General features: G+C 53.5%; 6 protein-coding genes and 1 non-coding gene across 7 annotated transcripts; 2 read left to right on the top strand and 5 right to left on the bottom strand.

Moving 5' to 3' along the window:
- Window positions 1–2,428: 2,428 nt before the first annotated feature.
- On the bottom strand, window positions 2,429–3,193 carry BDP81DRAFT_311289 (uncharacterized protein; the record flags this gene model as incomplete). Its single annotated transcript, XM_060583712.1, has 1 exon — window positions 2,429–3,193. One exon carries the CDS (start codon window positions 3,191–3,193, stop codon window positions 2,429–2,431), a length of 765 nt encoding a protein of 254 aa, XP_060449037.1.
- Window positions 3,194–4,591: 1,398 nt separating this feature from the next.
- Window positions 4,592–6,963, top strand: BDP81DRAFT_311329 (uncharacterized protein; the record flags this gene model as incomplete). The annotated part of the gene is made up of 3 exons (XM_060583714.1): window positions 4,592–4,631; window positions 4,689–4,767; window positions 4,839–6,963. The coding sequence occupies 3 exons, from the start codon at window positions 4,592–4,594 to the stop codon at window positions 6,961–6,963; spliced, it is 2,244 nt and encodes a 747-aa protein (XP_060449036.1).
- Window positions 6,964–7,674: 711 nt separating this feature from the next.
- BDP81DRAFT_391130 (major facilitator superfamily transporter) lies at window positions 7,675–9,527 on the top strand (the record flags this gene model as incomplete). Its single annotated transcript, XM_060587512.1, has 3 exons — window positions 7,675–8,057; window positions 8,114–8,639; window positions 8,688–9,527. The coding sequence occupies 3 exons, from the start codon at window positions 7,675–7,677 to the stop codon at window positions 9,525–9,527; spliced, it is 1,749 nt and encodes a 582-aa protein (XP_060449035.1).
- Window positions 9,528–9,710: 183 nt separating this feature from the next.
- BDP81DRAFT_446740 (uncharacterized protein) lies at window positions 9,711–10,511 on the bottom strand (the record flags this gene model as incomplete). Its single annotated transcript, XM_060592102.1, has 1 exon — window positions 9,711–10,511. The coding sequence occupies one exon, from the start codon at window positions 10,509–10,511 to the stop codon at window positions 9,711–9,713; it is 801 nt and encodes a 266-aa protein (XP_060449034.1).
- A 2,899-nt stretch (window positions 10,512–13,410) lies between these two features.
- BDP81DRAFT_163204 (uncharacterized protein) lies at window positions 13,411–15,677 on the bottom strand. Its single transcript, XM_060582065.1, has 6 exons — window positions 15,325–15,677; window positions 15,077–15,095; window positions 14,845–15,006; window positions 14,653–14,757; window positions 14,508–14,565; window positions 13,411–14,458 (listed from the first exon to the last, which is right to left on the bottom strand). The coding sequence occupies exons 1-6, from the start codon at window positions 15,340–15,342 to the stop codon at window positions 13,828–13,830; spliced, it is 993 nt and encodes a 330-aa protein (XP_060449033.1). The 5' UTR covers window positions 15,343–15,677; the 3' UTR covers window positions 13,411–13,827.
- Window positions 15,678–17,600: 1,923 nt separating this feature from the next.
- Window positions 17,601–17,672, bottom strand: BDP81DRAFT_t91. Its single transcript has one exon. It is a non-coding gene; the product is annotated as a tRNA-Thr (tRNA).
- Window positions 17,673–18,263: 591 nt separating this feature from the next.
- BDP81DRAFT_403849 (WSC domain-containing protein) lies at window positions 18,264–20,802 on the bottom strand. Its single transcript, XM_060588894.1, has 2 exons — window positions 20,129–20,802; window positions 18,264–20,073 (listed from the first exon to the last, which is right to left on the bottom strand). Exons 1-2 carry the CDS (start codon window positions 20,352–20,354, stop codon window positions 18,449–18,451), a joined length of 1,851 nt encoding a protein of 616 aa, XP_060449032.1. The 5' UTR covers window positions 20,355–20,802; the 3' UTR covers window positions 18,264–18,448.
- Between the last annotated feature and the right edge of the window lie 3,119 nt (window positions 20,803–23,921).

Genomic DNA, 23,921 nt, shown 5'->3' with positions numbered 1-23,921 from the left:
CTATCCACTTCGCTTTCGTTTGCTTTTGTGCTGCAATCGCGAAGGCCATCACTCAGCAGTGGCACGCCCTGCTTGATCCCGAATCAGATATGTGCGTCGCTGTCCGTGAGGTTCGTCCCCATCTACCGTTATTTCTTGAGAACTGTCCTCTTTGAGACTCTGCCAATACTTTAGCTTTGACGGAAATCAAATCAAGAGAGACTTGAATTCAAATACGCCGCACAGATGATGGCGTTTGGGCTCTTGTATGAGACGTGCCACAACTGGTCATTTCAGGACGAAACGGCTCTAGTTGACCTGCCTCGACGTGGCTTTCTGTTCCGCCTGTCGTGGCTTGTCCGCTTACTCAACCAATTCTTCTGGGTGCCGTAACTTAAACCTTTTTTTCTCTTTCTTGTCGTGTATGCCTGCTGTATCCGTAGAGACGGCTTCGGTTTGGCTGTTGCGCCAAGAGGGTTCACCAGGGCTGGTGATCCAACACGTCTGACTACGCGACTGGTTGCTACTCCTCCTCTACCCCTCACAAGCAACCCGGGTTGTCGTTCGTTGACGCGCCTGTTTGTGAGCCGCGCCCACCTCGTCGCCCGCAGCCTGTGATTCGCTCAATCGTCTGCTCTAGTGTGCACACAAAGTTGCCCCTCTAGGCATCTATACTACCACGATGAGCTGATCTGCATCGTGGCCAAAAAAGACTCAGGTTTGACAGCTATGGGTCGGGCTGAAAGCCGGCTGAAGACCAGCGTAAACGGGAAAAGGAACTTCTTGTTACTGTAACTGAAAATCAGTGAATAAGAGACCAATCATTCAGCAACTTACAGGCGACTTGGCGGCAATAACACGCGTCACGTTAATGCCTCTGGCCTTTGGTGCTCTATTCGTGTTGCTGGTGGAGAGTCGTTCTTCCATATAACAGACACCCGCTATAGCTCCTACAACCATGGATGTCCTTGATAGAACCCATAATGCCCTCGCCTAAGACGGTCGCCAGCTCCCGCCATCGCTATCCAGATTGCGGGCGCGACTTGACGCCCGGGGACCGCCATCCGGCACGGATTGTACACGCGTAAAGTGGCTCCCGCCATCCATCATTCGTCGCTAGCAAGAAAACCGTGTGCTGTTAAAGCTTGTTGAGCGAATCCGTTGGCGACAGTCTGCCCGCCGTAAATATTGACGTGGCGCTAACGACGCACATCGCTTGTCCGTCAAAAACTCTGTCGTAGGGCTCTGTGTGTTGTACAGCTTAGTGAAACTTAGCGTTGTCTTTCCTCAGTTGGGCAACGGTCGCGGACATCCATCTTGACGCCGTCATACGCCACAGAGCAACTCGACAAACGACACTCCCGTCAGATCAGATTTGCGAATCTGAGAGCAATCACATACGAGGCCGTCTTTGACGATTTTGTCTGTGCGAAGATGCAACGTCTCGCGCCGGTGGCCTCCCAGAACCCCCAGTATCCGCCGGTCAGCTTTCACCGAGCCTTCGATGAGTTGTTCTGTGGATCCTCCGGACTGGCCGCCGACAAGGAGTGGCTGTCTTGCTTGCATAACAACCTCGGACGTTTTGGGAAATTACGCCAACTCTCCAGCCGTGGCCGCTGTCTATAGCTCGGCTCTTATGGAGATCATAGACCAATGATGACGCGACTTTACCCCGCCATCGATTGCTCGTCGACTGGTCTCGATACTGGGTACCAGACATCAGGCGGATCATTGGGGGAGGCTGACAAGATCACATCTGCAGCCGCAAGGGGAAAAGGGGCGGCGAACAGGGTAGCGATGAACTCTTTCCAGTACGCTATGTTAGTCGGCGTTTTATCAGTCTTATCGATGTGTTTGATGTTTACCATAGCCAGAACGAGTTCAGCTCTCTGACGGGATGGCTAGGAAATGACGGGCTCGATAAGGTAGGAATTCCGGCCGACGTTAGTGTAACTTTAGCAATAACGACGGCAACGACGGAAATAGAAGGTTGGAAGTGACATAGACTGCGTTGGTCTTCGATTTTCGACGCGCTGTTACCACATCGTGAACCGGGCAAGTCTCGGTTTCTCAAAAAGAAAGGAACTCAGGCAGACTCACTAGCAGTGGTCAGGGAGACAGAGATTGAATCGCGAAGCCGAGAACCCTGCGCTATTAGTCTACTGGTGGCAGGTGCAGAATATCAGAATGGATCAACCTGGAAAAAGGTGAGTAAGGGTGAGGGGCCTAGAGAGCCAGACGCCTGATGCCCTACGGTTGGAGACTGACGACATGTCGCCAGCTGCACCCGGCCAAGATGGCGAAGAACAGCCGATGGCAAGGCTTCGAATCGATCCTCATTGAATCCACAACGATGCCCATCCGAAGCTAGAGCTCAAAGTGATGGGTTTGGTATTTGATAGTGTGAGTTGATTGATACGCTTATACGTAAAACTCGTGACTGACTATGCTAGTCTTTGTTAATTCTTCGCCAGACTTCTTGCTCGGCCGCAGCCAAACTGCCACCAGCAGCTTGCGCCCATTTCTTCGCAGTGTCCCATACTCCTTCTTCCGGCTGAGTTTGATAGCCCCTCTCTGCCGATGATGCTACTGCAGCTTGGTGAGCAGCTCTTTGATGGCTACTGAATTCAGACGCACTAACGTCTTGCTGGTATCCTGGAGGGTGTTCAAGGCTGAGTGGAGGATCGCCTCCTAGTGGGACAGGTCGCGGCCCAGTCATCTGAGGTCCATTAGTAGTAGACGTGGAAGATCCTCGCAACGCCGCGTGTGACATGGTTGGAGGAGGGATACCCATTTGTGGAGGGTAAGAAACAGTGGCCGTAGTGGCGGGCGTTGGGGCTGGAGGCTGGTAGGTCTGGCCTGCCTTTGGCGGAGGAAGCAGAGTCGACGTGCCTGCCACCGGCACGGGGGCAGCACCTGGTTGGGGCGGCGGAGGACTGACATCATCCGTCTTCTGAGTTGGAGTTGGACGCGGAGCAGGATATGCTTGTGCGGAAGCTGTCTGGACAGGGAGAGACGGGGCGGCACCAGGCTGTGCCGGCGGGTATGGCTGCTGGCGGGTGGATGATGGTGCGGGTGCGCCGACTTGACTTTGCGATAACTCGGGGACGTTATTGGAATGGCCCTTGGCTTGTGGTTCCTCGGTCTGCGGAGTGGCTCCCGATGCCTTAGAGGCGTTGATCGGAGTGTCCTTGAAAATGGGAATGGCAGGCATGGCTAATGATGATGCTCTTGGCCAAGGTGTGAGAGAGGGACTGAACAGTGGGAAATGTCTAGGCTGTTGGGGGTTTTTAGTTGAATTTTGGCGAGATCGCGAGCGTTCTCGGTGAGATGTGTCTGAAGTCGGCTCGGAGTCATGAAGCAGACGTGGCACAATGTGTGGTTTCCCATCTGGCAGGCGAAACCTTACGTGACGACGTCATTGCTTGGTGGTTGGGGCGATGTCAGGTGACTCAAGGTGAGGGAGTGTCTACCTATTACCACTTTGGTAGGTAGGTAGTCAAACGGCTGGACCTGGAAGGTAAGGTACCAATTGCCTAGACTCATTCCTGCCTTAGAAAGAGGAAGGGCGCATCGCCTTGGAAGGAAACAAGGTCATCATCGTGAGTGAACAAAGGAAATGTAAACAATGGCCCACTAGGCACCTTGCACTAAAGTCGATAGAGGAAGCTGCTGAATGTCGAAATCGGAGTCCTAGAACCTGTTGCGGCGTCGCTTACCAAGAGTCACATCCTGGCAAGAAATACAATTGCAACCCGAAAACCTTCGAGTTGAACGGCTCCCGCCAAGGCTTCCGGGAGATGCTGGTATCGAACCGCGTTGTTTGAAATCTTGATTCGGCGGAAGTCGTGTCAAGTTCATCCACTCAATGATCGCTCATGCAAAACAGGCAACAGTTGAGCTGCAAAGCATCAAGCAACCAAACATCCAAGGCCGAGTCCGAGCAACCCAGCTCATGACCAATGGTTTGCTGCTTCTGGAGCCGCAAAATGGTCTGCTACCGGGAGGTACTTGGACCGCCTTGAGTCGCGAATCTAAGCTTCTTTGGACGAGGGAGCGGAATCGTGTCGTTGATGACCTGACTTGACCTTAACTGTGCCCAACTGTGCACTCAATGCAACGATCCCACAAGGATCGCCTGGTGGACGAGGTGCCAATGTGGTCAACAGGACAGCTTCCATCAGATACACATCGTGCCGCGCCAAGAAAAGTGTTTATGTCGTAGGGTAGAGTCGAGACGTGACATGCGACGTGTCGATGGTGTTGCTGTTCTTTTGGGCATTCACCGCGCGAGGAAGGCACTGACGGGCAGGGTTGAACGTGAGGATGGAACAGCTAATGTATTACATAATAGACTGTTGTCGGATTAACATACCTCCACACTCCCCCGTTGAAGCCACATCGACACCCACCACATTCGGAAGCATCGACACCAGCCACACTTTCCTGCACGGGCCAGCGGGCTGCCAAACGCGATGGTTGGCTGCATGTAGGAGGCTGAGAGCTATCCGAACCTTGAGGCTGGCGATTCTCACTGCTTTTCCGCTTGGAAACCCATGACACCAACGCCAGCTCGCTCTCTGGTTTCAGTTCCGAGGAGTACGCCGACACTATGGTAGGGAAAGTCAGCGAGAGGGTTCTCCTTCGGGAGGGTAAGTGGAAATGGAGTCTTTTACCCATGGGGACAGCACCCTGACCGTGTACCACAGGCCTGGAGAGAACCGACAATGGAATGAAGCAGACCAGCTGGCCAGACGTCACACCGATCAATCAGAAGAATTACTACACGTACGTCTTCAACACCAGACTCTTCGGCGCTGTCTTTGTCGTGGCAATGCTGACAACTCTCCGTTCAACAGGGATTACATGAAGCGCGATGACCAAATTCTCGCTTTGCGACTTCAAGGCGATGCCACCCGCGACAGGATCGTTCAAGCTGCTAAGGACAGAGATCGCGCTCTTGCGCAAAGCGGCCGCGCTGAGGTTCCTCTTGTTATACCCGAGCTTCAACCTGATGAAGCACCTGCCGATGCTAATGCCGGTCTCGATCCTTCCAAAGTTATCGTCATTCATCCTGGTAGCCAAAACCTCCGAATTGGGTTCGCCAGCGACGCCCTTCCGAAATCAATCCCCATGATACTTGCAACAAAGTTCCCTCAGACCGAGGCGGAGATGCACGAAGCACTTCCCCGCCGACAATTCGAGGCAAAGACACAAGACCAACAATATGGCGAGGAGTGGTCAAAGAAGTATACCAAAATGTCCAGCGATCTCAAGTTGGAGATGCGCGCAAACAAGCGCAAGGTTCTGCCTAATTCCAAGGAACTTGTTTTGAACTACAACCGCCGGACCGAGCCCGAAATTATTCAAACACACAACGACCCCCTACAAATCGACTGGACCGACATCAACAACCTAGACGATCCCAAATCATCCGCGTCTTGTTTCATCGGGCATCAAGCGCAAAGAGTGCCAGATGATTCTCAACCAAAATTCAAGCTCTGGTGGCCCATCCAGCATGGTCACATGAACGAGGATGAGTACCTGAATGCCGAACACATGTTTGACGATTTCGAGACTCTACTCGATAAGGCAATCAGACAGGAGCTTGGCCTGACCAAGAACAGCACCTGGAGACAGTACAGCTGCGTCTTTGTCATTCCAGATCTCTACGACAAGAAGTATGTGGAGCAGGTGCTTCGATCTTGCATGACATGGTTCGAGTTCAACCGGGTATGCTTCATTCAGGAAGGCATGGCCGCTACGTTCGGTGCGGGCTACACTCAGGCCTGCGTCGTTGATGTTGGAGCGCAAAAGACATCTATCACCTGCGTTGAAGATGGCCTCTGCGTCGAAGACTCTCGGATCAACTTGAAGTACGGTGGCTACGACGTGACGGAGACGTTTGTAAAGATGCTGCTCTACGACAACTTCCCCTATCAGGACATCAATCTCAGGAGGCGACATGACTTCCTGCTCGCGGAGGAGCTCAAGATGAAGCACTGCACGATGGCGCAAGCGGACATCTCTGTCCAGCTGTATCAATTCCATCTGCGAGCTCCGAACCAACCGACGCACAAGTACCAATTCAAGACATATGATGAGGTCATTCTAGCTCCCATGGGCTTCTATGATCCGGCCATCTTCGACAACAGCACCAAGATACGAGGCCGGAGGAAGTTGCTTGACCGGTCTTATAATGCATACGATGCGGATATCCCCGACGATCCTACATCCGCAGCACAATTTGGAATTCTGGCTCTCGTCAAACCATCATTAAACTCTACGCCTACCAATGGCTTCACCCAATCACAGAACGATGTATCGACGCCGGTAAAGGAGAGGCTGCAGCCGTTCGACTTCCTGAAGCGGGGCGACAACGGCATCAACGGCACTCCATCTGGATCCAATGCTCCATCGCCGGCGCCGGAGGGTGTCAGCACGCCTGTGCCTGCCCCTTTCGTGTTTGGCGGAAGCAAAGAGGGCGTCAATGGAGGAAGCCCCGCTCCGCCCGTAAGGAACGGCGGTACACCGGGCCCGAACGGCACAGTCGTCCCACAGCCGCCTTCGGGCATGTTCGTCGACGCTTCTGCGCGCAGCGCCAAGGCCATAGCAATCGAACGCGACGGCGTTCTGCCTACTGCACCGTTGGATCTCGCTATTCTGACCAGCATTTACAACGCAGCCAAGGGCGACGACAAGAAGCTGCGTGATTACCTAGGCAGTATCATGGTCATTGGAGGTGGTTCGAAGACACCCCAGTTCACTGTTGTGCTAGAGGAAAAGCTCAAGGCACGGCGACCTGATCTCTTCGATCGCATTTTAGTCAGTCGAAGTGCCAGGGATATGGACGAGCAGGTTGTGACTTGGAAGGGGGCCAGCGTCTTCGGCAAACTTCCGGCCAACGACTCATGGGTCACGCCGTTCGAGTTCGAACGGCTGGGGGCTCGCGTGCTACACCACAAGGTGCTCTGGTCATGGTAAACTGGAGGGGGACGGCGGCAAAACATCTTAATGGAGGATGCGATCACGAGAAAGCAACGGAGTCGGGGAATGAACAATGGCACTCAGGAACTGGTATTTATGGAGGCAAAAGTCGTAAGGAACGTCTAGCAGCCACTGGCGTTTGGTGTCAAAAGGAAAGACTACTTTCCGGAGTTGAACTTTTGAAGTATTGTGAGAAATGTATCGAGGCAAATTCGAGGCGATCGCGAGGCTCTCCCAGACATCTGGAGCTGAGTGACTATGACAAACCTACCTGAACACATGCACTTACTGATTGGAACTATCAATGTCGGCGGCCACGGAGCCCGCACTGTGACGGGTGTCCGGACGTGTGTGTACCGGTCCGTAATGAGGTGGTCATGGCAAGGTCGTTGGCTATCATTGATGGGCTTATGTAAGGCGGCTCGACCGGAGTTTAGAGCAGGGAGCTCAGGTCTATTCAGGTGTATGATGCTCACCCGACGTCCCGCACCGGCACTCACTACCGCAGCTACACACCCACCCTTTACCTTAACTCACGTTTCTCCCTTGTGATCAACAACAACAACAACAAACAAAACCGCCCGACGTTCCCAGCATCTCCTTCGCCCGCCGCGAGATGTAAGCTTGGAACTGGACGGTGGTCTGGGGCAAATAAAGAGAATCAACTCAATTGCTCGGCGAAATACCACGGCGCTCGACTTTTTCGCCATGGCGATTCTCTCCCGATACCTGCCCTTCTCCGAGGCAACTACAACGCTGCAAGCAGTGACATACCTCCTCGGCATATCTCTCTTCTCCATTTCCTTCCTCGTCTTCCTCAACAGCAGCATATCCTTCGTAATTACCGACCTAATTGGCGTCAAGGATGGCGTCGGCGACATTGTCGGCACTCTCGGCTTCGTAGACGAGCTCGTTGCGCTCGTCGCATGTCCGGTCTGGGGTTTGGTCTCGGATCGGCTCGGTGTGAGATGGGTGGCCGTCATCGGGTATGCCGTCATCGGCGCAGCATTGCTTCTTTTCGTTCAGGCGAAGAATGTCTACCCGCAGCTGCTCCTGGCGCGCATTTTCTTCGCCGTTGGCGCCACAGCGTCGTAAGTGACAAACAGAGGTCGAGAACGGGCAACATGTGCTAATATGCTTTCCTTAGTGCCACCATGGTAACGGCCATTCTGCCTTCATTGACGGACAATGACGACAAGTCCGACAGCTCCGCAGACGGTGCGAACAAACCGACGCATAATCCCCGCAACAGTGTGGCCATGTCCCTCGAGTCCGACATGACCATCACCCCGGCGCGCTTCCATGGTTTCAGCGGAGACGGACAAACCGCGACAGCGAGTGAGAGAGAGGAGGCAAAGGCTGGAAGGCCTTCGTCATTGGCGGGCTACGTTGGGCTATTCACAGGATGCGGCGCGCTGGTTGCGCTTTCCCTGTTCCTACCGCTCCCCGCACGATTCGGGGAGGTTGACGGCATCACGCCTGCTACAGCCGTCGCCGACAGCTTCTATGTGGTGGGCATTGTGGCGTTTGTGGTCTCAATTTTTGTCTTCTTTGGGTTGATAAACCTCAAGGGCGAGGAAGGCAAGGGCTGGAGTGTGCTATTGGGTCTGAAGACGAATTCGGACTCGGAAGACGAGTCTGACGACAACGGGTCAGACCACCCAACGCGGCCGGTACGTTACTTCGTGAATGTTTCTTGGGAAAATGCTGACGTTCTACAGAAGGTGCTTCCATACTTCCGCCTCCTGCGCGACTCTGTGACCCTCGGTTTCACGGATTCCCAGATCGCTCTGGGATACCTGGGCGGATTTGTGGCTCGCGCATCCACTGTTGCCATTTCACTATTCATCCCCCTTTACATCAATACGTACTACATCAGCAACGGCTTCTGCCAGGGCTCCCCGCATGACCCCTCGCCGGAGCTGAAGAAGGAATGCCGAGCTGCCTATCTCCTTTCGTCAATCCTGACTGGCGTGGCTCAGCTGTTCGGTCTCTTCGCCGCGCCGGCGTTCGGATACTTTAACAGAAGACGCGGCCGCGTCAACTATCCCATCCTCCTCGCCACGGCTTTCGGTGTTGTCGGCTACATTGCCCTGCCACAGTTGCAGAGTCCGGAGTACAAGAACGTCGACGGGCGAGGCGGCAGCCCCGCCATTTTCCTAATTGTGATCCTTATCGGCATCAGCCAGATTGGTGCCATTGTCTGCAGTCTCGGTTTCCTCGGCCGTGGCGTTCTGACTGCAGATATCCCCAAGTCGCAGGTCATCGACACGGTCGAAGACTCGGCAGAGGCCATGGAGACTTCCCCAGAGTCTGCGCCTCTCTTACAACACAATGCCAGCGTGGATGCCGTCTCGCGAGTGCGGCTCAAGGGCTCCATCGCCGGCATGTACTCCTGGTTTGGAGGAGCAGCTATCTTGCTTCTTACCAAGCTAGGTGGCTACTTGTTTGACGCGGTGTCCAACGGTGCCCCGTTTTACATGATGGCTTCCTTTAATGCCATCCTCCTCTTTGCCAGTTTGGGCATTGACGCTGCTCGTTTTTACAGGGACAAGCAGTGACGGTATGACTTACGAAATACACGTATTATTACCTTGATGTATCATTATTATGTCTGTGAATTGTCTATTTATCTAAGAAACATACCTTTGCTGTGCTGTTGCTTCCCGTAAACCACGTTTCTAACCTTGACTTTGTGCAGACTGCGAACCTTGATTGGTTCCGTGTACTTCTACGAACCTATTCTACTGTGCAATCGAACTCTCCGAAATAGCTCCCGGTTGGATTGATTCGACAGTGTCTCCCGGCCTTTTCTCCTCTACGATAGTATCGAGACCACTGGCTACGCCGACTTCGTCTTCTACACGCTGCCGCTGCTGCTGCTGCTGCTGCTGCTCCTCAATAGCCTGGAGAGCGTTCCAATCGCGCCTTCGAATCCAGGGGCGAGAGCGGCGTCTGGCCCGCTGGATCCTGTCCCAAGTCTCCTCGTCCCTCTTCAGGCGCTCCGATTCTGTCATGGGCTTCGGCGCAGCCAGTCTAACGACGCAGGGGCAGCAGAACCTAGTGAACAGTATCTTTGCGAGCGAGGGTGGAGGAAATCGGGTGTTGTAGCTCTCTCCGGAACCACTGGCCCAGAGCCAGTCGTCTACTCCAGTCGGTTCCTCTTCCCAGCACGGGTCGTACTCTGAAAACCTCGGTTTGAAGACGAAGTCGGCTGGGGTCTCGTTCATTGGGCCTATGGCGTCACCTGGTCGTTGGCGGTTAGTAGCAGCATCTGGTCCTTGCTCTGGCTCTGGATTCCAGTCCGGTTCGGCGAGTGTCAGTATGGCGCGGCCTTGGTCACCGCACTCGGAGCAGACGGCGTGTGATGGTGATGGCTTGAGGCGTTTGAGCTTGTCAGTGGCGCGGCGGAGGCGGTGGGTGATGGCGGCGGACTTGCCGGGCTTCTTGCCTGCGTCTTTGCGAGCTGGAACGCAGAGAGAGCATCGTTTGCTGACGATCCATGGACCTTGTGCCTCGTCGCAGTTATGGATGTAAAGAGGCATGTTCATTCAGAAGGGCCTATACGCTGGTACTGACGGGATAGTAGAGGGCTGTATGGCAGTCTAGGTGTGATGAAGGTCAACGGGCCGAGGATTTCCGGTGAAGCTGCTGTGACTTTTACGAAGAGGAGCCCAGAGTATTTTGCGGCATTGTGAACGGGATCTCCAAGACTTTCTATATAGCTGCGGATGGTGGCATGGACCAATACCACAGGCTTGCTGCATTGTCTCCTTTCACACGCTCGGCGAAGGCATTTAAAACAATTGCATTCTTGAATATTCGGTACAGACATGGTGTAACCATCTCTTTGGTTGAATAGGAATGTTGGTAGGTTTAGTCCTTTGTCTGGGGAAACAGACGACGTTTTGTAGATTCTCTATGCCTTTCACCAGGGACCGTGGTTTTAGGCCTCGATGTTCCTTGTAAGGTTCATGTTGAACGGCTGGTCTCTTTATTCTGGCAGATCGGTGTCATTTATCAGAGGTCTTTACCATGCGGCGCCGTATGTCATGTACTTGATGGCATCTTACCTTCTATCATATACCATGTTCGAGAAATACAAAAGATATGACGAGAATATGGAGAAAAGGCAGATTTAAGCCCGCCGCAGTATTGTGAGTCTGGTCTCCGAAATTCGAGGCGATACTTGCTTGCTAGTCACCCAACGCTTATTGCGAAGCTAACGCAATTGGACTGGAACCACTAGTGCCGCGTCGGTGAACTGCGCCAAATAGTTATTAACTAAATACTATCAGTAACTTCTTGACTCTCTTGGCCAAACACCCAGACCTGGATACTGTGACCGAACTGGGAGAACATTCTGGAAAGATCCGCGGCAACTCCAATGCTAGGAACCTCAGATATTCATACCCGGCGCGGTGTATGCGCAAGACGTATAAGGGTAAGTCAAGCACTGATATCACCTAAAAGATCCCAATTTTCCGAGTCGATCGTTTCCAGACGGCAAAGTGCAGGCGGCGACTCTGCTTCTCTGGTATACAGCATGATTCTCAAGGGGACCAATACTCCCAAGGACTTCCTTTTTCAAGAACGTGGCTACGCTACCAACCGATCATATCTTCAAGACGGACCGCGAGGAGCCGAAACGTCACAGCCTCGCGTTCGTTCCCAGTCTGCTTCTGCCTGGTTAAGCCTTGGCAGCGATGTGGCGTGAAAGTCTGTAGACTCTATTTCCAGAGCAAGTTCTTCCCAGGTATTCATGTCAGCTTCGAGAACATTGGATAGGCTACTGGTAATGTGAAAGATAGGTTTTGTCGCCCGCCGGTAGTTTTGATCGTTATCTTAAGCTCCTCAGGATCCTTAAAGTCTGGTATGGTTTGCAGGCATCTGCTATTCCTCTTTCTCGAGGCAATGGGCCCCTGAAGAATCCTCCTAGACTGCGCTGACCTGTACCTCGGATGTATAGTGTTGTCGCCAGCCTAGAGCGGGTAGCAAGCCATTCGCGTCGTAGCCCCGGTTCTCAATATATACCAACTTCTATCTTTGGCATATGTACACTAGTAGCCTATTTGCTATGGAATACAACACAAATATAGACACTTAGAGAAGGCCTGTGTCTTTTACCTTATTAGTTATATTCTCTATCTCACGGTAAGAGGCTGTATAGAGAACACGGATGACCGCAAATCGAAGGACCAAGAGGACCAAGAGGCGCAGTGGCCCTTGGAGAAAGAGAATTATGTGAAGCTCGGGGCCGTTTAAATACCCAAGACTGTTCTTCGGGATTTTTCAACGGCACGCTTCTCTTACATCAATCAGAGCCGAGGCCACAGCAAGTGAATTTCAGCGCCAGTCACCAAAGATCTTATAAAAGCTCTACAACCCATTCCCATCCAGTGTTCTGTTCAAGACAACGGTTATGCAGCATTGACAGACTCGCCACCAGACCACGCCGAGCAGCATGTCCCATCGCATCTTGCAGAGCTTTGGGTGCGGTCAATATCAGTCAGTTACCCTCCACTTTGGAAGTATCCTACCCAAGTACCATACTCATACTTCCCGCCGCAACTAACGTCTGTTCGCATCTTATTCACTCTAGAACACACAGCAGCTTTAGAAAGGCACAGGACTAGATGATTTGATATAAGCTGTTCCTTAGTTTCGTGTAATCCCACAAACGCCACCCCCAATAGCCGATTTGAGTCCTTCGTTCAAGTCCTACACCCACAAGATCTCCAAGCGAATGACCAAAAGGCCAGTAATTGACCTCCGTTGTCTGAAGAAATCCGCTTTCTCCCTTCCTCACAAGAGGTATAAATTGGTACGTTCATCCTTGACATCCATCTCTGGCTTCATCCGACAGATACGTATAAAGTAGGCACTCATGTCTCCGAGCCAGCTCCAGGAAAAGCTCGACATCGCCCAATCGGCTATGAGAACAAGAAACCTCCCAAAAGCCAAGATCGTAGACCACTTACACCTGTTTGAAAGGGCGCTTCTTCGTTTGGTCGGCTCTCCCTAAGCCTTAATACCGCGCTGAAGAACGATAGGGAAGCTTAGCCACGATCCACTTACAACAGATTCCTCCCTAGTCAGTGCAGATAACCACCACGTAAGCACTGCCGCTGCCGATATCAACATCCATCGACCAATTTTTGGTATAAAAGACGTGTGCTGTGAGCTCTCGCGTCTTGTCTACATATTGATTGACGGCCCCCTCCATTCTTCCAAAAAGTTAAGATTCAATCTGGGCAACGAATGGCCTTACATGAAGGATTGAGTGAAGAGTTAGCCGGCTCTACCTCCTGTAAAACAAGTCTGTACTGATCCGTCAGTATCGGAGGGGAGCTCCCAGGCTAACAGCGGGTGAACCACGAAGCTTTTGGTAACGACATCCACACATTAAGAACAGTCAAACACTCAAACGATGACGTCGCCATATGAAATGTGAAGAACAACAAGGGCTTCCTCGACGGACGATACTCTTTCCAATATACCTGGCCCTTACGAACCAAGTCATTGCTCAAATCACTTGAAATGATACATCAGGGATAAGCGATGCAAGGGGACATTTTACTCTTTCCTTGAAAAACCAATGCAAACGAGACCATTTTTGACTTTTTTGAACGATACCGTCCATGAGTACCTAGATAGAAAAAGCCTTTCATTTATCGTGCAACGACCAGAAATCAGCCGGCCCAGTCCTCGGAAACCTTGACGCAACCAATCCTACTGCAAATTTTCCCCGAAAACTGGTCCTTCCCTTCCGTTCTCCATCGTTGACTAGAGCCGGATATATGTGTCGGAGCACATTTCTCAACCTATATGTGGGCGAATATAGGCGACCTATGTGGGCATTTATTTGCCGCCGAGGCTGGGGAACGCAGACTCGTCCTTGGTGTTGATCTGGGCACCCTGGGGACGGCCGCCGCGGGGGGCACCGCCACGAGGAGCACCGCCACGGGGAGCACCGCGGGCACCATCGCCGCGTCCACGACCGCCACGGTCGCCACGGTCACCACCGCGGGCACCGCCACGAAGACTACCGCGGCCACCACGGGGGCCGCCGGCACCGCCGCGGGAAGAGCGCTCAGGCTCGACGTAGCGCTGGTCGATGTCGAGGAGCTGCTTGGTCTTGCGCTCACGCTCGCGCTTGGTCTTGCCTCCGGTGCCGATCATGAAGGTCTCCTCATCCTCGCGGGAAACCTCCTTGGCGGAAGCCCACTCCTTCTTGAGCTTGGTGCCCTCGTTGGCCTCACGGACCTTGGTGTTACCCTCGATGGCGAGCTTCTTCTCGGCAAGCTGGGCGAGGTACTCGGTGTAGGAGACCTGCTTCTCCTCGGGCTCCTCGGGCTCGACGGGAGCGGCGGCCTCGGCCTCAGCGTCCTTAGCCTCAGCCTGGGCAATGGCCTCGCCGGCAACCTCGTCCTTGCGCTCAGCCTCACCCTCGGTGGCGCCCCAAGACTGGGCAGCCTGCTTCTCGGAGCCGCTGCGACGAGTAAGTACGGGAATGCTATGGGTGAATCGGTTCAAATTACCTGGCGAGACCCTTAGACTGGCGGTCATCACGCTCACGGGGGAAACGTCCACCACGGCCTAGTCGTCTTTGTTAGTACGCGAATGGTTCCAACCTCTCTCCGTACATGCAGCGTCGAAGCATAGGGACGGCGGGATGTCACGAACCTCCACGGGCGCGGGCACCGTAGCCGCCACGAGGGCCGCCTCTAGCAGGCTCGTCGGTGGTCTTGCCACGGTTGCGGTCGCTGCCAGCACCGCGGTCACGTAAGGCTGCGAGCGAGATGTCATGTCAGCGGGTCAAGGTCCAAAGCGGGGTCTGCATTTCCCGAGGTCTGCAAATTGATGGAGCAGACTCACCAGCATCGTTGCCGGAGGCGTTGTTGCGACGGGCACCGCCGGTGTTGCCAGCGGGGGTACGGGAAGGTGCCTCGGGCTCGACGCCGCGCTTGGTTGAGCGCAGAGAGTTTTTCTCAACTGTCTTCACGGGCGCCTGAGGAGTGTCATCCTCGGCATCGTTGCCTGTTGTGGGAGGTTAGGGCATTGGCTCAGAGGTACGACTTGTCGGTTCGTTCATTCGGAAGACTCATACCGAGGAGCTCGAACAGGTTCTATACAGGCATACTTGTTAGTTTTCGTGTCTTTGAAGCCCAAGTGTATGGCGGGAGCGAAGCCGGGAAAAAAAAGTCGAGCAAAACAACATGGAGAAGGAGCCTGGCAAGGGCGATGACGAGGCCGACGAGGTCGACGCACAAACACACAACGACTCAGTCGACGAACGACGAGCACCAAAATAAAACGGAAAGCGACATCGAGAATAGAGACAGAGGTTCAGCTTACCTTGCTTGCGACCGACATCTTGTCGCCTGGATTGTGGTGTACAATAGCGACCTAGTCTAGGATGATGATTGGGGTAAGAGACAAGGTTAGAACACCATGACCTGGCGGCGGTGGTGATGCTCAATGGGGGGGTATGGGACCAATTGGTAGCCGGTGCTCTGGTGATGTTACGGATGGGACCTGAGGTGAAGAAACTGCGCACGATGGGGCCACTGGGGTTCCGGGCGGGACAAATTTCAGCAGCACACACAGCACACACTGGTAGCAGGAGAGGGAAGCGACGGGAAAGCACAGAGCAAATTAGGTCAGGCAGAAAGGGCACGCTGCGCTCACTTCGCCCAATGACAGCCCGGAAATGGCTTCAGCACGGGCATTGCAAACGCTGAGAGCAGAGCGTTGTGCCCTGGAGAGGGGGAAGGGCACTGTCCTTCCCACCAGCAAAGGGCAGTTTTGGTGTGAGATCATCGCTGCGTTCCCGGCTCGCTTAGCAATTCTTCCGACCTCCAATTTTGTGTGCCGTGCCTGCCAATTTCAGTGTGAACAACCTGCCCGTGTTTAGGGTTCTAGACGCGCCGGCTTCTTTTGCCCCCTCACCTAAGGTACCTCGCGAGGTACTCCATTACCTCACTTTTCGCCCATCACGCCGCTCAAACCTTGGTTCACCTTGCTAGCTCTACCTCCCGTCTCGACGGCCTCGGCCAATCTGACGTCCCGGTCTCCGGTACCGACCGTTTCCAGCATCATTCGACTCGGCCAAACTTCGCTCCAGCAAGACCCAATTCTATGCTTTCGTTGCAAGGCCGAGGAAGTGAGAAGCGTGTTGCGAGGAAACCTGAACGAACAAGAAGGAGGCGCGGGATCCTCGGCACATCTCTTCGTAAGGCAAACCAATCGTCCCTTCCATATCTTACGCCAGCCGGTGCCCCCGGCTCCGAAACGGAAACCAAACCGAGCATCGAACTCTCTCATCCGTATTCGCTGCCGCTGCCGCTGTCGCTGCCGCTGTCGCTGCCGCTGCTGCCAACAGTTCAACCGACATCGCCGGTTCCCAAAAATCCCAAGAGAGCATGGCATGGTGCGGGGTAGGTCAAAATGAGGGAGCTCGGTGCCCCTCTCTGCCCTGACCTCCCAGCTCTTGAAACCCAGCTCTCGGTGTCGAAGCACACGCGCACCGTATTCACCCCCCGCTGCGAGATGCGAGCCAAGCCTCCTCGGTGGCTACCCGATGATGGCCAATGCCATCTGAGCGCAGAGCTCCACAAAGCTGGGGAAGACGGCGAACTCAGTCCCCATTGGGAGTGTCGTTGACTCGAACAACGCTTGCAGACAGGCACACCATCTCGCAAGCTCGCAGCTGCCATGCCGGGTCTCTGGTGTGACGATATCTGCGCATTTCTCTGTCGTGTGCACCCAAAACACCTAAGATATTGTGACATGTAGATACGTCCCAAGCTTGCAGTGGTGTTAAGTTGTGCTACTCGCCGTGTAAGACGCAACCTATCATTCCACCATCGCGGTTCAGGATACGTCAAAACTTCCGGTGCAACATGACAGTATTTGACAGTATTTCAAAGTAGATCATGAATCGATGATCACCATTGCCTTGAGGTCTATCCTGAGCGGGAGAGCACGAAGACACCTCACTCATGAAAGGCGCGTTCATGCATGCATCATGAGCAAGATCTGATCCGTTAGTATAGCAACTACTAAAAGGCACGCGATCAGAGGCGGCAACTCTTGCGTATCTCAAAGTCGCTCCTTGAGAGGATCGAAAGTCCAGTCGTAAATTATACTCTACGAAGTAAATTCGAGATTGATCGCGTCTTACTTTGAGTTGTTGAGAAACACCATGCTTGATGTGACTTGTTCCACCTTACATAGGCTGACTCCTTGCTCTGCTTCAGTGGACTTGGGAAGCCACTGAGACTCCTCGGAGAGGTCATCATCTATGACAGAAGCAAATCTCAGCAGCGCAGCCTCAACATCGAGACACAGTCCCATGAAAAAATCCATTATGTGCTTCATTGTCCTCTTTCAAGGTTGCAAGTCTTGCTACTTATCAAGGGTGATCCTGCTCTAAGCCTCCCTTCCAACAAATCAACGTCTTGCCTCTCACATGACATTGAACTCAAAGTTCAAAGACATCCATCTCTTACCCAAAACACCATCGCACGACATTCCATCCCTTACAGACACATCAACCAAACAAAAAAAACAATACCCTGACACCGCAAAAAACAAAAGAACAAGCGCTGGTGTCCTCAGCTCTCATGTTATGCCAGCACTGTGGATCGAACACAGGATCCCCGCATTACAAGTGCGATGCCTTACCACTTGGCCATGCTGGCAGGTTATGCGATGCATCGGCCAAGTCGCACGAGCCACTATCAATCACACCTCAGGCTCCAGGGCAGTCCTCTGGCGGGTCATCCCGTCTGACTTCACCTCGTCGTCCGCGATCACCTCGAGAAACAAGACAGTGTTTTTCAGCTCTCACACTACCTCATGTCTTGGTCTTTAATCTGTGCCCGCTGATTAGTTCTTTCTCGACTGCTTGATTCCCAATATTTAGTTTGAGACCGTCTGCTTACTTGGACTCGACTCGAAGTTCATTAATCTAATTGCCTTAGTGTTAGCCTCACACCACAGCCTATTTTCCATCTCAAGAGTACAGTCTAGCTTTATACGGAGTATTGACCTACTAAGAAGGTCTAGGAAGATTCTCAACTTGCAAGTGACGATCTCTAACGCCCAGAAATTTCCTGGAAATGAAATCAACCGGCAGTTGTGTCCGTCAAGTTGAGTACGGTCGTGACGCAACTCACCCTAGAGACCGGTCTCACACAGTATAGCATGCTGACATAACTTATTCTTCAGAATTGATTGCTATAGATGAGTTCATTTCGATCACCATTACGAGGAATATCATGGACAGGTTTGAGTATGAACAGCGAGCCGAAGCCCGAGTATATTGAGAAAACTAGCCATTAAAATACCGATAAGGTTTCACCATCTAAAGAGAGTAAAGTTGCCGCCAAAGCCTTTGTTACTAAACAATCAAACTCCCCATCTATCACATCTACTCGTGAGCATCATCCCCGAGAGAGCATAACAGGTAAGCCCCCTAGTAGCCGGTGCCGAAGGAACCGCACTTGCTGGCCGCATAGGAATTGCGGTTCTCAGAAAGGCAGTCGGTGTACTGAACAGTGCACTTGTTGATGGCGACGCTGAAGTTGTCCGAGAAAAACCAGCGCTTGGCGAAGTCGGGAGCGCGGGCGTAGACGGCAGCATCGTCGCGGCGGCCGCGGCGGTTGTTGTAGGTCTTGCAGCCCTGGGCGTAGGTGTTCTGGCACGCGTTGTACTGCTCCTTGCAGGCTTCCTGGCAGACGCTGGGAACGCTGCCGCGGCCAAAGGACTTGCAAAGCTTGGAGTCGGCCTGGAGGTAGAACTTGAACTGGTTGCCGGCCTGGAAGTCGACGGCGATGTCGTTGCAGGTGACGATGGGGATCTCGATGCCACCGACGGGGTTGCCAGGGCCGTATCCGAGCCACCAGCTGGAAGGCTGCTTGCAGACACCAGTAGGAGGAGGGGGCACAACGGTGGTGACCGGGGTGGAGGTCGTGGTGGGCTTGGAGGGGCAAGGGAAGGTAGACACGGAGGTAGTGCCAGGCTTGTAACCCTTGGGAACCTTCTTGGCGAAGCAGTCCTTCTTGGAGCAGGATCCCTTGCCCTTGCAAGAGCTGGAGCAGTAGCTGCTGACGTCGCTGCACCAGGCCTTGAAGTCCATGCAGCTAGCAGAACCGGGCCATCCAGCGTTCTTCAGACAAGCACTGACCTGAAGCTTGCAGCTGTTGTGGGCCTTGGTGCAGCTGTCGTTGTCGTCAAAGTCGGGGAGGTTCTTGTTGCACCAGCTGCCGCAGCCGTACTCGCATGTGGCGGGAGTGACAATGGTGGTGGTGCAGATAGCGGGAGCAGTGGTGGTGGGGATGGTCGTGGAAGGCTTAGAAGTGGTGACGGGAGGCTGAGAAGTGGTCACAGGAGCGGTGGTGGTTGAAGGAGGGGCCTGGGTAGAGACGGTGGTGGAAGGAGGAGCTTGGGTAGACACAGTGGTGGACGTGACCAGAGTAGAGCTCGTGGTGGAGGAGGTCGCCGGAGGGATGCTGATGGACGGGATAGTGGTCGAGGTGCTGATGGAGATCGTGGAAGAAGACGAGACCGAGTTGACGGGAGGGACGTAGCCGCAGGGCTCGAGGGACTTGAGCTTGCTGGCGACGTAGATCTCCATGACGGCAGAGCCACCGCAGTTCTTGGTGCTGTCGCCGTTGCAAGGCTTGTTGCACTGGTCCATGGTAGTGGCAGCCGTGTAGTTACCCATCACGACACCGCAGTAGCACTCGCCGCCGTACTCGACACCGGCAAAGGCGTATCCCTCGCTGGCACAAGCGGAGAGACAGGTGGAAGGAGTCATGGTGGCAGAGTCAACAGAGTCCTGGCGCTCAGCGATGGTACGGCCATGGTTGGTGTCGTCGGTGTAGCAGCCAATGGAGGTGTAGTCTTCAACGGTGGCACCGCCAGAGGGGAACGTGGGATCTTGATAGACAGAGAAAGCCGAGGGGCCACCGCAGATCTCGGAGCTGTTGCCAGTGCACTTGTAGCTGCAAGTAGACTCTTCGAGGGCAGGGCTGTTGATGGTCGCGCTGCAGTAGCAGACACCGTAGTAGGTGAGACCAGCGTAGCGGTAACCATTACCTGTCATCGTGTTAGGTTCATGCGTCAAATGTAAAGCTTGGCCGGGACGGCTTACCCTTGCAGGCGTCCACACATGTCTCGATGGTCATGTTCTGCTGGTTGAGACCGGAGCGGAAGTCGAGGGCATTCTCGCCCTTGGTACCCGTCTCCTTGAAGCAGCCCTGGTAGGTGAAGGGCTGGAATTCATCGAGGCAAGGCGGCAACTCGGTAGTGGTCGCGGTGACCTGGTGAAAGAGGGTGGCAGCTGCGAGAGCAGCCAGGGCCCGAATGATGGGAGCCATGATAAACGATGGTGTGTATTAGTTATTAGAACGAAAGTAGTATCTCTTTGCAAGAAACGAGTATGCAAGAGTGAGTGAATGCCTTCCCGGATTGGGTTGTGAGTGATGAGTTGGAACAGAGACCAGGATGAGAGGCATCGAGGCCCATCATATATAGTGAAATTCAATCATATCGGGAGCTCACGATTGACAGACACCCCGGCCGGCAGAGTCACAATCAGGGGAACAACGTCAACGGATGATGCGAGTAGCAGCCGATAGAGTGGTGTCAGGTCGGACGGGGGCAGAGCGCCACGACTAGAGCGTTAGTGCGATATCTAGAGCAAAGCATGGAAGATACCCAGAGTGAACGGTGCCTTGGCAGACATTGTATGGAACTGTTGGTTTGCATATAGTGATACACGTCTTTCACGGAAGCCACGGTGACGGGACGGTCACATCGAGGTGGTAGTGCCAGGTACTGAGAAGCTAGAATAGACTCGGCAAGGTGACAGAGGTAGGCGGCGGCGCGAGGGGAAGAGGGATACAAGTTTAGACAGCAACCCTTAGGGGCGGCGGTCGGTGTGTCCTCACCTGCGCCAGTAGTCAGCTCCACGGACCCAAGTCGGCGAATGCCATGCTTCTTTGGGTCAAGAGGTAAGGGCCGAGATGCTCTGACGTTGGATTAACCGCCCAGTTGGGGCCGGACAGGTGCAAAAGGGCAAAGTCCAGGAGTCCGAGCAAAGGTAACCCACGCCAGAAGTGGAATAGAGTTGAAAAAGTGAAGGAAGAGGCCAGACTCTTTTGGGTCGGCGGAAGTCGTCGGATGACAGTGGGAGGGTCCATGGTCCAATGTCCATGGTCCATGGATACACCTTAGTTTCCAGGGCTAAAACACACAAAGACCAAAACTAAAAGGAGAAGTCGCGAGGAAGGAAACAAAACAAAAACCGGGCAGCCCAAGGCAGGAACCAGGGTGTTTCCAAATCGGGCAGGATGACGGCCCCATACCCGGAGCAAATGGAAGGCTCAGTCTTATTGGCTACTGCCGATGTTAAGCTCAGTCGATCCCAGTTCATCCCGTCCGTCAACAGCAGGCAAACAGGGGCACTACTTACTCTTGCCCGTACCTGCATTAGACCGCTTTCTCCTTGACTGCTAATCTCATCTCTCGCCCTCTTTTCCTTCCCTCTCGTTCTTAGGTGCTAAGGTAGAGTCTTTCGAGTCTCGATGAGTCTCTTGAGCATTTGTCCTTCCACCTTTCCATCTGCCGCTTCCCAAAAGTGCCCTAAACAAGCTTGACCTGACCAGTTTTCTTAGTCGTCAGCATGCTGTCAGATTCAATCTCCTTGGAATCACCAATTCCAAGCACACATTAGCCACCGACGTCGAACGTGGCTTTTGGAATATGCTTCATCTTTCATGCAATCTGAATCAGGGGCAAACGGCTTTGCTTTTGCTAAGAATATCTTTTTGTCATTCAATGGCTTCCAAGAACGACCAACCCAACGCCCAGAAGCCTCCATCGTCGACCGGTCTTCTTGTCCTCACCACAAAGATACCTGGCAGAGGTACTGACTCGGGCCGGGTCTTCTCTTCTTCTTCTCTTCTTGTCTCTGCGTCCCAGCGGCATCCTAATTTCCAGCTGATGACCGTGGACTGGACCCTCTTAGCAGTGCAAACTCCAAGGCCAACATCGTACCAACAGTGTTTTGCTCGTGCGTCTAGGCCGGTCGACCTGTCAGGATCCGCACAGTCGCTCGCCGCTCGCTGCGCCCCTCTCAACTATGCATAATGCAGTCGGGTTACAATATTGAAGTCTACCCCGGTTGACTAAAGACATTGACTAGGGCGGCAGGGCCTTGATAGGATCCTCCGTCGGTTTTTTTTGCTTCTGCAGTCAACAACAATTCAGCCGCTGGCACGGTCCCAAAGCACAGGGTAATTGCTGCAGGGCCTCGCAACATGCGCCCGCTCGGACAAAATATTGTACATCGATGCAACGTTCCCGGCTTTTACAACGAGAACACCAGAACCTCGGACGAAGATTCCCAAATATGTTCTGATATCTGCTCGCGCAAACCTCACACTCCGTGCTTCGTATCCCTTATCCCTTCCAAGGTCTCGGGTCTACGGCATCAGTGCGAATAAATAACTAAATCTCGGACACTTCTGCTGTCGATCGTCTGCGGGGTGGTCTTGAACCAATGTGGTGATGCTTGAGATAAGAGGACCGCAGATCAAGGGCACTCCCGCCAACAGGGGTCGGCTGCCTCCTGTACTCCGTACCTTACTCGAGTTGTTCATCGCTAGTAAAGCTGTCAGGCCTGCCAACATAACCCGCGCGATGGACGACGAGACACAGACCTCTCAACTGCAGGTGAGCACAGTCGGACCCTCAAATGCAACGTCAACATGGAATACGAGACAACACCGAATCCGCAGTAGAAACATCACATCAGCTTACTTCTCAACGGCCGTATTGCAATACAACACCTTATCGTAAACGATTGATTGTCATTCTTTTGTTCGAACCCGATATTACATGATTCAGCAAGTCGCCGACCGAAATATAAACGACGTCAAACTGATGATGGGCGCACTCTATGAACTTTGCTATTACTTACGATACCCTTACGCAGCTGCCATGATATTTGCTGCAGGGCCTGGAAACTCTAGATGGTGTATCCTCTCTTTGACTAGCTGACCAAAAACCGACATTGTCTGGACGTTACTAGTGTAAGCGGCCGAGAAAAGTAGCAAATCGTCTACGCCAGCAGCCCGACTCTTCAGACGGACGAGCCCTCGTGTTATCATCTTTTACGGGCAACAGACTGGAATCGCGACACAGGGCTTTCCCGACGCAACGGCTCCTTTGTTCAATCAATAAGCTTATCGACAACCCTCTCCGCAGTTCTCACAAGCAAAGATGTAAGACGTTGGAATGAGAGAGCTGCGCCTTATTCTCCCGTCGACGGCGCCAGCTCAGATGCCAATGCAACTGAACCATGCCCACCTGAGAATATGGGCTAGCGAACCCCCCTTTCCCAAGGGAAGCTAAGCTAGGAAAGCTAGGTTTAGTCTGCTTTTGTCCGACCGCCCATCAACTGAGGATAATGGTTGCTCGGTCGAAAATCTGCGCCCAGCCCAAATGGCTTCTCAAGTTCTTTAACAGCGCTGGTCGTCGCCGACGCCACACCGTAGATGCCAAGGCCACCTTTTCGGCTCTCGGTATCGTCTTCGTGTTGGGTCTAAAACCCCGTGATGGCTTCTCGTCAAGTTACTCCACAGACCTTCATCCTCAACTCCACCCTGGGGGCAAAGCTGAACCTTGTATCGACGGGAGACCGACGATTTAGCCCAGGAACCCGCGGCGTCCCGTGCATCTCGCAGAATCCTCCGAGATCTCTTCGATGCAAATGCGGAGTCCAGCGCGATGCCGACCTCTCCTGAGGAAAGGTAGGGTGATCGCCCCTGACGAAGCTCTGGGCAGATCGTCGGGATCGCCATAATTATGGCTTACCTTACCCCCGAGCGGACTCTTCGGAAGGCCTAGACTTCCATGATTTAACTAATGCTCTGAATAAT

Source organism: Colletotrichum phormii (genome assembly GCF_030913505.1).
Source record: "Colletotrichum phormii strain CBS 102054 chromosome Unknown BDP81scaffold_4, whole genome shotgun sequence".
Taxonomy (NCBI): domain Eukaryota; kingdom Fungi; phylum Ascomycota; class Sordariomycetes; order Glomerellales; family Glomerellaceae; genus Colletotrichum; species Colletotrichum phormii.
The sequence above is the reverse complement of the archived record's forward strand: the minus strand, read 5'-3'. Positions and strand labels throughout refer to the sequence as shown.